Source organism: Marmota monax, unplaced genomic scaffold, assembly GCF_021218885.2.
Source record: "Marmota monax isolate L192 unplaced genomic scaffold, Marmota_monax_Labrador192_F-V1.1 WCK01_AAM20220418_F8-fsc00071, whole genome shotgun sequence".
Taxonomy (NCBI): Eukaryota; Metazoa; Chordata; class Mammalia; order Rodentia; family Sciuridae; genus Marmota; species Marmota monax.
Window position 1 is genome coordinate 5,405,293 of NW_026695217.1, and position 12,014 is coordinate 5,417,306.

The following is a 12,014-nucleotide window of genomic DNA, read 5'->3' on the forward strand; positions in this document are numbered from 1 at the left end:
CCTTGCAATCCTCCTGCCTCAGCCTCCCAAGTCACTGGGACTACAAGCCTGCACTATCATTCCTCACTAGAAAACTAGATGAAAAATCAACTAGAATATGTGAACGGTAGTTATGTCTTGAGATTTTGTAATGGGTGAGGGCCTGCTTCCTGGTTCACAGAGGACAGCTTCTCACTGTGCCCTCACATGGAAGAGGTGAACGAGCTCCCTCTATTAAAAGGGCGCCTCTTACCACCATCACATTGGGCATTAGGTTTTAACAGGTGACTCTTAGGTGTACACCAATATTTACAACATAGCTGCCCTTATAAGACACAGACTTTGCTTTCACTTTCTGCTCTCCACCATGTGAGGACACAATGAGAAGATGGTTATCTGTGAATAGGAAGAGGGCCCATAGCAGGCACCAAATCTGTTGGCACTTCAATCCCAAAAACTGTAAAAAAAAAAAAAAAAAAAAAAAAGAATACCATTGTTTAAGCCATCCAGTCTAACTTATCACAGCCGCCCAAATCAACTAAGATACCATCTTTTGAGATTTCTTCTTAAGAGCTGTGTCAGTGACTTAAACAAGGTAGTGAACCCTTAATTTGTCCAGAATTTTAGGGTTCTTTACTGGGTTTGCCTCAAAAGCATAAAACCAACTATTTCTTATCTGCTTATCACAAATACTAAACACTAAACACACTTTTATTTTATATCCCACACCAGCTTTCTTAATAAATCATCTTTCTTCTGTATTCTCCAGAGCACACAGGAGTGTTCTGACTCGGTACATGAAACAGTTTGAGTGAACGTTAAGAAGCTGGAAAAATTACCTTATGGATTTGGTAAATGATATCAGGTTGAGTTATACTTAAAATGTCATTGTTGCCTTTCAGTGGTTTGGCATGGTCTTTAAATTCTTGACCTTGGAACTTTTCTTCACTTAGCTTGTACCGCTGGATCATGGTCCCCATTCCGCCATCGAGCACCATAATCCTCTTCCTCAGAATGGCTTCAATCTCATCCCGAAGTGTTTTCTTCATACCTCCATACAGAAAGTAAAATCTGACTTTAAAGAATGAAAGATAACCCAGGCACGGTGGCACATGCCTATAATCCCAGCAGCTCAGGAGGCTGAGGCAGGAGGATCGTCAGTTCAGAGCCAGCCTCAACAACAGCGAGGCAATAAGCAACTCAATGAGACCATGTCTCTAAATAAAATACCAAAAAGAAAAGGGCTGGGGATGTGATGTTCAGTGGTTGAGTGCCCCTGAGTTCAATCCCCAGTACCCACCCTACCACCCCCAAAAAAGAATGAAAGATAAACCAGGTGTGGTGGTGAATGCCTGTAATCCCAGGAGGCTGAGGCAGGAGAATCCCAAGTTCAAGCCCAGGAATTTAGCAAGATCCTGTCTCAAAATTAAAAAAAAAAAAAATAACCTTTTTAATTTTTTGTGTTGGTGGTGGTAGATGAACACAATATCTTTATTTTATTTATTGTTATGTGGTGCTGAGGATTGAACCCAGTGCCTCACACATGCTAGGCAAGTGCTCTACCACTGAGCTACAATCCCAGCCCCTCAAAATAAAAAACTTTAGGGTTAGGGATGGTGTGGTAAAGCCCCACTGGATTCAATGCCCAGTCCCACAAAAATAAATAATAAGTAAAAATAAAGAGTAAAAGGAAAAAAAGATGTGGAGGAAGAATTCAGGGTAGTTTATAATTCACAATAGGGAGGAGTATGTGAAGCTCATAAAAGATGCACTCACAACTCTACAGCATTAGGTGAAGCACCAAACGAAGAAGAAAGTAGGCTGGTTCTATTTCAGTTGTGAAACAGTCTCCACTTAAAACTCACAGGGTCTCATTTCAGGGTGAATTCAGCTACACTGTTTTAAAAAAGGAATTTCAGTTGGATATATTATAGATTAAAGTGTTATTGCCATTTAATTGTCTGTCCTGAGTATTGGCTTCTTTCTGCCAGATTGATGTTCATTTCCAAACCTGAAAATATGCCATTCCTGTCTCAACAGCAACAGGCTTCTACATTAATCACATACTTATTTTTCCTTTAGGGATGTAAGATTTCCCACTGAGAGAAAATCAGCCCTCCTCCTAAGAGTTGTTGGTCTAAGTGTCCACTGTTCTTATTCTTCAGTATTCCAAGCTCAGCTTTTCCAGTGGAAGGTTATCTTTCACTGGTGTCTAATTAGCATTCTAACTCACCAGTTTCTAACCTTCTTTTAAATTCTTAAGTCCCCTGAACAACTTTCCCTTGGCAGAGTGACCATTCATTGGAAGCTGCTCTTCTATGAAGAACTACCACCAACAGAAAGTAATAATTTATCTGCAATTAGGTCTAGAACACTCTGTACATTTCAGGACTAACCAGGTCCTAAACAGAACAGATTCTTCCAAATTCCTTTCACAGTAAATATAGGAATATAGTATTGTTCTCCCACTGAACTGGTTCTAACACTGTCTCAGAAATATTTTTATGCTTAATGTATGTATGTGATATAGATTACTACTGCAGAGCAGAGAGTCCTAAGAAGTGTCCTTGGGGGCTGGGTTGTAGCATAGTAGTAGAACGCTTGCCTTGAATACATGAGGCACTGGGTTCGATCCTGGCACCATATAAAAATAAATAAATAAAGATATTGTGTCCATCTACAAGCAAAAAAAAAAAAAAGAAAGAAAGAAATGTCTTTGGCTAGTAAGCCCAAGAGATCACACAGTATTTTATGATCTAGCCAATGCATTTTATTAGGTTTCTTTTTTCTGTCATTAACATTTTATTTTTTAGATAATATTCTGAGTTACAGCAAGTGTTCCAAAAAAACAAACAAACATGGAATTAACTGGTTACAGGACCAATCAGATGTTGAGGTGGGTAAGTCAGACAGCACCACCTTTAAGAACTATCCTAAAGAATGACAAGATGAAATCATTAACTAATAAACCCCTAATAATGTTAGTAATAAATTGCAGTATCAGGAATACATCTCTGGAGATACAATGACCTCACATAGGCCTAATTTTCTTAGGACTTCCCTTTCCACTGTGATAAACAGGAAGGAAAAAACATTCTTATTTTCTGCACCATAAGTAAGTGATCCCAACTCTTTCTTGCCTTTATTCTATTAAAGATCATCTTACTTCTGCCCTTCGAATCCCTCTCAAGATACTTTTATTTTTGGATTCCTATTTTCCTTGGTTTGCACTTACTTGCTACAAAGGCATCTCTTTGCTTGTGCAGTATTCCATTTTTTAAATACTTTATTTCCCCATTTGATTTTAATAATCCAGAAAGGATTAAGCTGATACCAACACACTGAATCATTCATTCATTCTTTCATTAATCATTCATCAACTGAATTCCAAATAACATGTACAGTACCAAGCAAGGATGAAACTAAGAATTCTTTAAAAGGCTGTGGTTGAAATCTTCACACAGTAAGTATCTGCTAGTCTATCAGACTCCTCCCCCAGGGGATACAACCATGGTCTGAAGTCACAGACAGTTAGCCTTAAGGCCCAACCTTGAGATTCAGGAATTCCCAGTTCTTCAATTAAACAGCTTCATTAAGATTCAACATTATGGGCTGTATTTGTAGCTCAGTGGTACAGCACTTGCCCAGCATGTGTGAGGCACTAGGTTCAATTATCAGCACCATAAGAATAAATAATTAAAGGTACTGTGTCCATGTACAACTGTGTGTGTGTGTGTGTGTGTACATTATTAAAGAAAAATAAAGCAGAAGGAAAAAAAGAAAAGATTGGATACAAGTAAGTGGCTAAGGGTTTTAGGAAGTTAAAACTCAACTGGAATCCTAACATACAGAGAAGCAGGAATACATGAAAGGTGTTTTCTAGCCACAGTCCTGACTCAGAGCTCTTTAAGGGCCCTATGCTTGGTTAAACTTGAGGGTGCTCAATAGCAGAAGACAATAAAGTGAGGGGACTGGGCTAGATACACCCAACAATTTTTCTGTCATTTTCTATATTAAAACAAAACAAAACACTCACTATTCAAAGTATTCTAAATATTCAGAGACATACTGCTGCTGCTATTACCTACATTCAGCTTAAGGAGTAATACTATTTCCTTTTTTAAAATAAATGAGGAAGAAGCCCAAAGCCATGAGTAAGAGATTATTCAAATAACCTTGATACCCTTTTCAGAAAGATCTTTCTGTTTTGTTTTTGGTATCAGGGACTGAACCCAGGCGCATTTTACACTGTACTACATTCCCAACCTTAATTATTTTTTATTTGAGACAGTGCTGCTTAGTTGCTGAAGGTCTCACTAAATTGCTGAGACTGGCCTTGAACTTGCAATCCTCTTGCCAAGTTGCTGAGATTAAAAGACTGCCAGCTGGAGACAGGTCTAATTTTAAAGCATCAGTGCTGTGCTTCTCAGTCACAGTTCCATTCGTTTCAACGACATTTCTACTAGGTCCATTTATGATGCCGAAGTCATCAGCTACCCTCCGATAAACTTCCTTCTGGATTATTCATTCGGTACTCCTCCTCCTTCTGGAGCTGAACATCCTCACATCATAAGACAGTTACTTTTCTGTCCTTCTTACTAATTCTCTTGTTTCTACATCTCCTACCACACATTTCTATAATGCTTCTGCCCACAAATTATGAGACCCAGAGTTCCTTTCAAGACTGAAACTGCGGTCTGTTCTTGTGCATGTCTAGCATTTTCTCATTGCTGACCCCAGAGCCAGCAACATCAGGATACTTCAGAGTGCCACTCCCTGTCCTGAGTCCTGGAGTGGGCCTTAAAGGGCTATTTAAACCACTGGGAGCCCCTCGTCTCAGATCTGCAACACCAGCCAATACTTAAATGTATAAAACAGACGAAGTGGCTCGCGCCTACGTTCCTAGTGACTCGGAGGCTGAGGCCAGAGGATCGCAAATTCATAAGCCAGCCTCAGCAGGAGGGCCTGGGGTGCAACACCCAGCCCCGCAAAAAAAAAAAAAAAAAAGAGAGACAGGAAAGCCGAGACGGACGGCAAGCCTGGCCCTGTGGGCCTGGGGTTCCCGCGGCGGCTCTGGCCTCCCTGGAGCCCGCCGAGGTTCACGCGCACGTGAGAGCCAAGTTGGCGGCGCTCCTGGGCACGGCGGGCGGCCTAAGCCGCGGCGTAAGGCCCTGCCCAGGGCGGGCATGGGCGCAGAGGCTCGCGGCGTGAGGCCGCCGGAGCGAGGCGCCGCGCCTTACCGGGTTGAGGCGGGTCCTGCAGCGCGGGACACATGTCGCCGGGCCCCCTCCGCGGGCCCGCGGACCCGCGGGGCAGCCGCGCTCTCCACAGGTGGCAGCCGCGGGCGATGCCGGCCAGCGGGCGAGCCAGGCCCGGTATCCTCACGCGGCCGCAGACGGGTATGGGACACGTGCCGCCTTCGCGTCACCAGCCGCCCTCCGTGCCAGCGCGGTCGCAGCGGGGTCGCGGGAGGGCGCGGAAGCGGCTCGGCCGGCCACAGCTCCCAGAGAGCTTCCTCCGAGCCGCTACTCAGCTCGCGCCATCCAGAGCGCGGGAGGACCCGCCCCCTCCGGCCGGCGATTGGCCCGCACGCTCCCCTAGCAGGGCTATTGGCCGCTGGCCTCAACCAATCATGGAGCCTTCGCCCCGCTGCCGTCTGGGAGACGCAATCCCGGCCCGGCTCAGGCCCCACGAGGCCTGGCTCATGCCTGCATCTGGACCAGGTTCAAGTCGTGGCGCCAAGTCGCGCTGACCTGCAGGAGCTGAGAGGTGGCTAAAGCCAAGAATGTGTAGTCTGAAGACCAACTCCAGTTCCGTTTCGGCGGTGTGGGGCAACACGCTAAACCACACTCAGTAGAAGTGCTAGGGCGGTGTAATTACTGTTTTATGGATCTAAGATTAAATGAAATCCTGTGGACGCGCTGTGAAAACTCTGAAGCACATATATGCATAATGATTGTCACTTATTGACATTTATTGAGTGCGTATATATATATATAAAATCAAGCTTCGGGATACACACTTGGATTGCAGAAACACAAGGTACACCACTCCCCAACTCTGACTTGCAGGAGGAATGCACAAGTACTAAAAGATAACTGAACATGAAAAAAGAACTATATAAAATGTCTCAAAAGAGGGGCTGAGGTTGTGGCTCAGCGGTAGAGTGCTCGCCTAGCATGCATAAGGCACCAGGTTCGATCCTCAGCATCACATAAAAATAAATAAAATAAAGGTATTGTGTCCAACTGCAACTAAAAAATAAATATATGTTTTTAAATGTTTCAAAAGAGCTGCATTCTCTAAGAGTGTTGAGGGGAAACTTCAAAGAAGCAGCTGGGTCTTGAAAGAGACTCTTTATGCCAGCTAAATCCATTCCAGCCCGGGAAAAATTGTCTTGAAATACACAGCACTTTAGAGAATGTGAATGAGGGACAGCTCTGTAAAGCTGATGTTGGTAGATGAGAGAAAAAGCAAATTAATCTAGAAAAATAAAATTGAGACCAAATTACGAAGTCTTGTGTTTTAAAAAAGGCATAAAGTCACATGCCATTCTGTTTTATTGTATGTAATTATGCCTCAATTTTTAAAATCTAAAAAATTATGTGTGTAGCATCCTTACCAAAGGTGGTCATAGGAGAAGGAGGGAAATGGAGTGGATGGGATAGAATGGGATAGAGATAAGATAGTCCTGAAAAGCCAAAGACTTTTTTTTAAGATTATAAAGACCAATCTTCAAATTATCATCTATAACCTAAAGTTCATTAATAAGCATTATTGTTTGGATATGAGATGTCCCCAAAGCTCCTGTATTAATGCAAGAATATAAAGAAGCTAAATGGTTGGATTATGAGAGTTTTAACCTAATTCATCCTTCTTAGGTTTGGGGTTTTATGGGGTATTTTTGTTTGTTTTAGGTGCCAGGGATTGAACCCAGGCACACTTAAACACTGAGCCATATCCCCAGCCCTTTTTAAAATTTATTTTTAGACCGGGTCTTGCTAAGTTGTTGAGGCTGGCTTTGAACTCCCAGTCCTCCTGCCTTGGCCTCTCAAGAGGCTGAGATTACAGGTGTGTGTCACCACACCCTGCCATCCTTCATAGTTTGAGTGGACTGAGAGTGCTCACTGTAGACAGGTGGGATATGGCTGGAGGAGGTATATTGGAGGGGTGTATCCTGGAAGGATTCCTCTTTCTTGCTGCCCCTTCCCCCTCTCTGCTTCCTGGCCTTCTTGAAGGACACAGCCAGCTCTCCACCATCTTGCCTTTCCACCTTGATGTTCTGCCTCACCTTGGCCCAGAGCAATAGAACAGCCAACATGAACTACAACTCTGAAAACATCAGCCAAAATGAAATTTTTCTCCTCTAAGATGGTCTTCTTGGGTATTTTGGTCACAGAGACTCAAAGCTGATTAAAAATCTCCTAGTAGATACTCCGGAACTGTGTAGCAGTCTCTGCTTCTAACAAGTTATCAAAAAATTACTGTCTCAGCTAAAAATAAGTCCAGTATTTTCTTGATTTCATCAAAGAGTAAGACAAATTAATACAGAATGCTTGGTGACTTCCTAGTACAAAAACTCACAGCTCAAAGAAAAGTTCCAAAAATACTTTTATAGAACAAATTGTGTGGCCCTCAAAGATACGTTGAAGTCCTAACCCCACTGCTTGAGATTGTGACCTTATTTGGAAATGGGGTTGTTGCAGATATAATCAGAACAGTACAGTAAGGTCATACTAGAGTAGGGTAGACCCTTAAACCAATAGGACCAGTGTCCTTACAAGAAGAAGTGAGAGACACACAATGAGAAAACAGCCACCTGTTCACAGAAATCGGAGTAATACATCCACAAACCAAAGCACGTAAGGACTGCTGTGAACCCCAGAAGCTAAGGAAGGACACTCCCTGTAGGTTTCAAAGTGCAGCCCTGCGTATACCTTGTCCTTCAGACTTCTGGCTTGCAGAACTATCAGATAATAAATTTCAATTATTTTAAGCCACTTGTTTTGTGTTACTTCGTTAAGTTGCCTTAGGAAACCAATAGAAGTACATCTGTAGATAGGATGGGATTACTGAAGCAAAGCCTGAGGTCTCTATCTCTGTAGATGACAACCTATTATCTTTGGTGACAAGCTGGCTAGTCCACCCTGTCTCCACCTCTCCCTCATTAATAACTTCAACTCAATCCCACTGTTTAGAGGTTAGGCACAAACAACTCCTGGGTGAGTTGAGTGTCCTTGCCCAGTGCATGACTCTTAATAGAAAGAAGTATGGTCATCACCACTGTATGTCCAGTTCTTATGGTATCCAGTAACAAATTGGCCCTCCAGCACCACACACTATCCTGTGGGCTTGGTCTGTAGATCAACTCATTAGGTTACCCCTTGTGTTCTGTTAATCAAGGTCCTGAGAATGTGAACCGAGATCTAGAACAAAGCGTTGCTACCCACGGGTCTGTCCACGTGGCCACTGGCTTTTCAGAAAAGATCTCTGACTTTGCCAGAAGGTGAGCCCTGCTACCTCCATCCCTCAAATTCTTTCATCAGCTAAAAATTTAGTTCCCCCCTCCCCAGAATCACATAGACCAGCAACCATTATTAACCACACAAATTGTACAAGATAAGCTGAATTTTCAGTGCGTGGGATATGTCCCTCGAATCAGTGCTGGGCAGTAAGAAAGAATGGAAAGAGAATTTGTACCTATTTTATTATAACCAAGAGCCCTGGGGGGGGTCCCTCTTGCTTTACTGCTGCAGTGAGACGACTACCATTTCCCTTTCAAATATCTGACACCTGGAGGCATAGAGGGCTCAGTTTGGGTCTCTATTCCTCAGACTCCAACAGCATGCTTTATTTTCAAAACACAGTTCATCTTTCACTCAGCTAATTATGGCAGCACCTGGAGAAAATTAAACGCAAAATAGATTTTAGCTAATTACATGATAATGGTAGCTACAAATTGAACTCTTTAACTGTTATGTGCCATCTTTTTACTTAATCTTATTTAACCCTTTTTGTAACACAGAGTTCATCTATTTTCCCCATCGTTTTCAGGGATAAAAACTGGTACTTAAATGTTAGCAAGAAAAGAAAGGGGAAGGAATTGTGGAGGGATGAGGCCAGATGCCAGTACCCAGGGCAGCAGGTTAACAGTTAAGGAAGCAAAAATATATTTCCAAGTACAGAAAATATCGATATTCAAGATGGAAGTAGAGCATTGTGCAAGGGTTCAATGCAAAGATTTTTTTTTAAATTTTTCAAAAAATCCAAGCACAGTGTGGAGGATTTTACATTCTTTCCTACAACTTCTATGGTTTTGTTTTATTTTGTTTTAATCAAAACACACTGCAAATTTTTGGCATTCTTTGCATATAGAATGACCCACATTAACTCAAATTTTAACTCCCAATAGTCTTATATTTACTGAAAACCTAGGAAGAAAACCATCTTGAACTGTTTCTATACATCGACGGCTTCCAAAAACACATTTAATAGACCTAAACATGTTACGTTTCCATAGAACTTGAGATTCTCATTTGCAAGTTTCACGTAAGCCTTGAGTTGAACTGTTCTACCTGCAATAGCTCAGTCTCGAAGGGCATTTTTAAATCCCTTTGTTTTCTCTTCAGTCTCAGGCAAGTTTGAGAATTGACCCTCAGATAACCAGTTTGTGAGAAAAGATAGCTGAAGAGACATATGGACAGATGACCAAAAACCTCAATTCAGACAAAACAAGATAGAACAAACTTATATTACAGAAAAAAATGAGGGTAAAAAGGCAGGAAAAATGATTGTCAAAAATTGTCACCATTATTTCTGAGAATGGGGGAATCCTTTTTTTTTTTTTTTGGTCAGGTTTTATGGATTTTTTGTTTGTTTGTTTGTTTTGCCTAAGTACAAATATTTTTATTTAATGGACAAAAACATGGTATTTAATTAGTTTAAAATGGGAAGTGAACCAATAACACTTCAAAATCTTTTTTTTTTTTTTTTTTTTGGTTCTGGCTATAGCCCCACTCCTTTTTATTTATTTATTTTTTAAATTTTGAGACAGGGCCTCACTAAATTGCTTAAGGCCTCATTACATTACTAAGGCTGTCCTCCTGCCTCAGCCTCCTGAGTCTCTGGGACTACAGACAAGCACAAGGAGCCAGGGGCTATTGTTTGCCTTTCAAGAACAAGTTTTAAAATAGAAGTGATTTATAAGAATTAAGTGACCTAGGCTCAGACCATGTCTGGACAGCCACAGGGAAGGACCTCCTTGAGATGGGAGGGAAAAACCGGAGGAGGGAAATGGGGAGGTGGGAAAGAAAGGTGAGGGAAGGAGGCAGGGAAATGAGAAAAAAAATAATAATAAAGTGAACTACCCAGTGTTGTTTTCCAGCCCTTCCTGGCAGAAGGGCTCCAATTAATATGATCAAGTCAAAACCTGGAATTTCTGTTGTATTTGGCACATAATTCAATCATGAAAAGAGACGTTCTTGGTATAGGTGTAAAGATCCAATTGTTTAGCCAGGTGCAGTGGTGCACGCCTGTAATTCCAGCAGCTCAGGAGGCTGTAGCAGGAGGATCACAAGTTCAAGGCAAGAATCAGTAAGTTAGTGAGGCCCTAAGCAACTTAGCAAGACCCTGTCTCAAAATTTAAAAAATTAAATAAAATTAAAAAGGCTGAGGATGTGTCTCAGTGGTAAAGCATCCCTGGGTTTAATCCCCAGTAACAAAACATCTATTTCTTGTAATTCTATGAATTATTCTGGTTATGGATGTATTCGTTTAACAAACATTTATTGGCTCCATTAAAATGTGCCATAATAGTGCACAGAGGCTAACATGGGGGAAAACAAAGTCTATTGCTTGTCTCCCACAGAGTGGGTGAGTCAGACAACATTCAAATATTGTTGTTTGTGTTATTACAGAGGTTAGTTAGCAGGAAGGAGGATCACTGTCAGCTAATTGCTGTTATCCTTGTTTTATAGATAAGTCGGCCAAAGGAAGTTCAACAATGGCCCCAGGTCACACTTCTAACACTATTACAGCTGAGGCTGAAACTAGGGAGGTGGTTTCAACACTCAGGAGCCTCCTGGGAGAAACAGTTGGAAGATCTTCCTCTCAGAAAATCAGGCACACCCAGGGGCCTCTCACTGCAGTTGTTGCTCAGACTCATCGGCTTCAGTTTACAGAGTAAATTGATAACACGTTGCTGACCCTTATATTTAAGCAAATCCTTTTCAGGAATGTTCTCCATGGACGAAACCCTGCAACTTTACACTACTTTTTCAATAGGAGATATGCCTCATTGGCTTATATATGGAATACCCCCAACAGCAACCTGCAGGTCAGCACAAGGCCTCCCTGCACTTCATGAGTCAGAGACTTTGGTGCCACAGGTGGCCTCTTGCCTTGCAGACTGCAGTTTCTCTAAAGAGACCATTTTTGTGTTTAAGAACCTCCAGCTTGTTTAAATTTCACTGGAGGGAGCATTGTTGTTGGAGGTGACAGATGAGGCAGGGCACGGAAGACAGCAGGTAACAGTTTTTATTTGGCTGCAGCCGGGTTCAGAGGGTACAGCTTTCGCTGTAATCAATTAATCCTCTGAACCCCGAGTTCAGGTAGTTTCATAACTTTATACCCAGCATGTAAGGAGAGGGGTTCAAACACTCACATAAAAGCAGCTTTTTCTTTCACTGTTCTGGGCAAGTTAACTCTTCAAGGACAGCACCTGAGAAGGGGAGAGCTGCTTCTTCTCCCCTTTCTTTCCTCCCCTGCCAGCTGTTACCATGGAGCCCAATTGGTAACTTCTCTTTATCTTAGAAATGTAGACATCTCTGTGAAGCCCAGCTGAAGGCCAGAGGCCTTGTTAAATAATCTTTTTTTTTTTTTAAATCACATTTTGCACTTGCAAACAGACTTCTACAAACTACTATACTGGATAAATGTTTGTGAAAAACCACTAAAGGGGCGTTCAGCACCTGGAGTGCTGATTTCTTCCAGGCCAGTGGCCAAGTAATAGAGCAACAGGATAACAGGAAGTTTAC

At 42.1% G+C, this 12,014-nt stretch overlaps 1 protein-coding gene across 2 annotated transcripts in view; it reads right to left on the minus strand.

Moving 5' to 3' along the window:
* Mtr (5-methyltetrahydrofolate-homocysteine methyltransferase) overlaps positions 1 to 5,522 on the minus strand; it is a 100,217-nt gene extending 94,695 nt beyond the window's left edge. Inside the window, exons 1-2 of one of the 2 annotated variants that reach the window (XM_046432000.2) lie at positions 5,220 to 5,522; positions 819 to 1,030 (exon numbers count right to left, since the gene is read on the minus strand). In XM_046432000.2, the coding sequence (XP_046287956.1) occupies positions 819 to 1,030; positions 5,220 to 5,253 (246 nt within the window). In that variant the 5' untranslated portion in view covers positions 5,254 to 5,522. The remainder of the gene's footprint in view (positions 1 to 818; positions 1,031 to 5,219) is intronic. The other variant, XM_046432001.2, reaches the window with a different exon arrangement.
* Between the last annotated feature and the right edge of the window lie 6,492 nt (positions 5,523 to 12,014).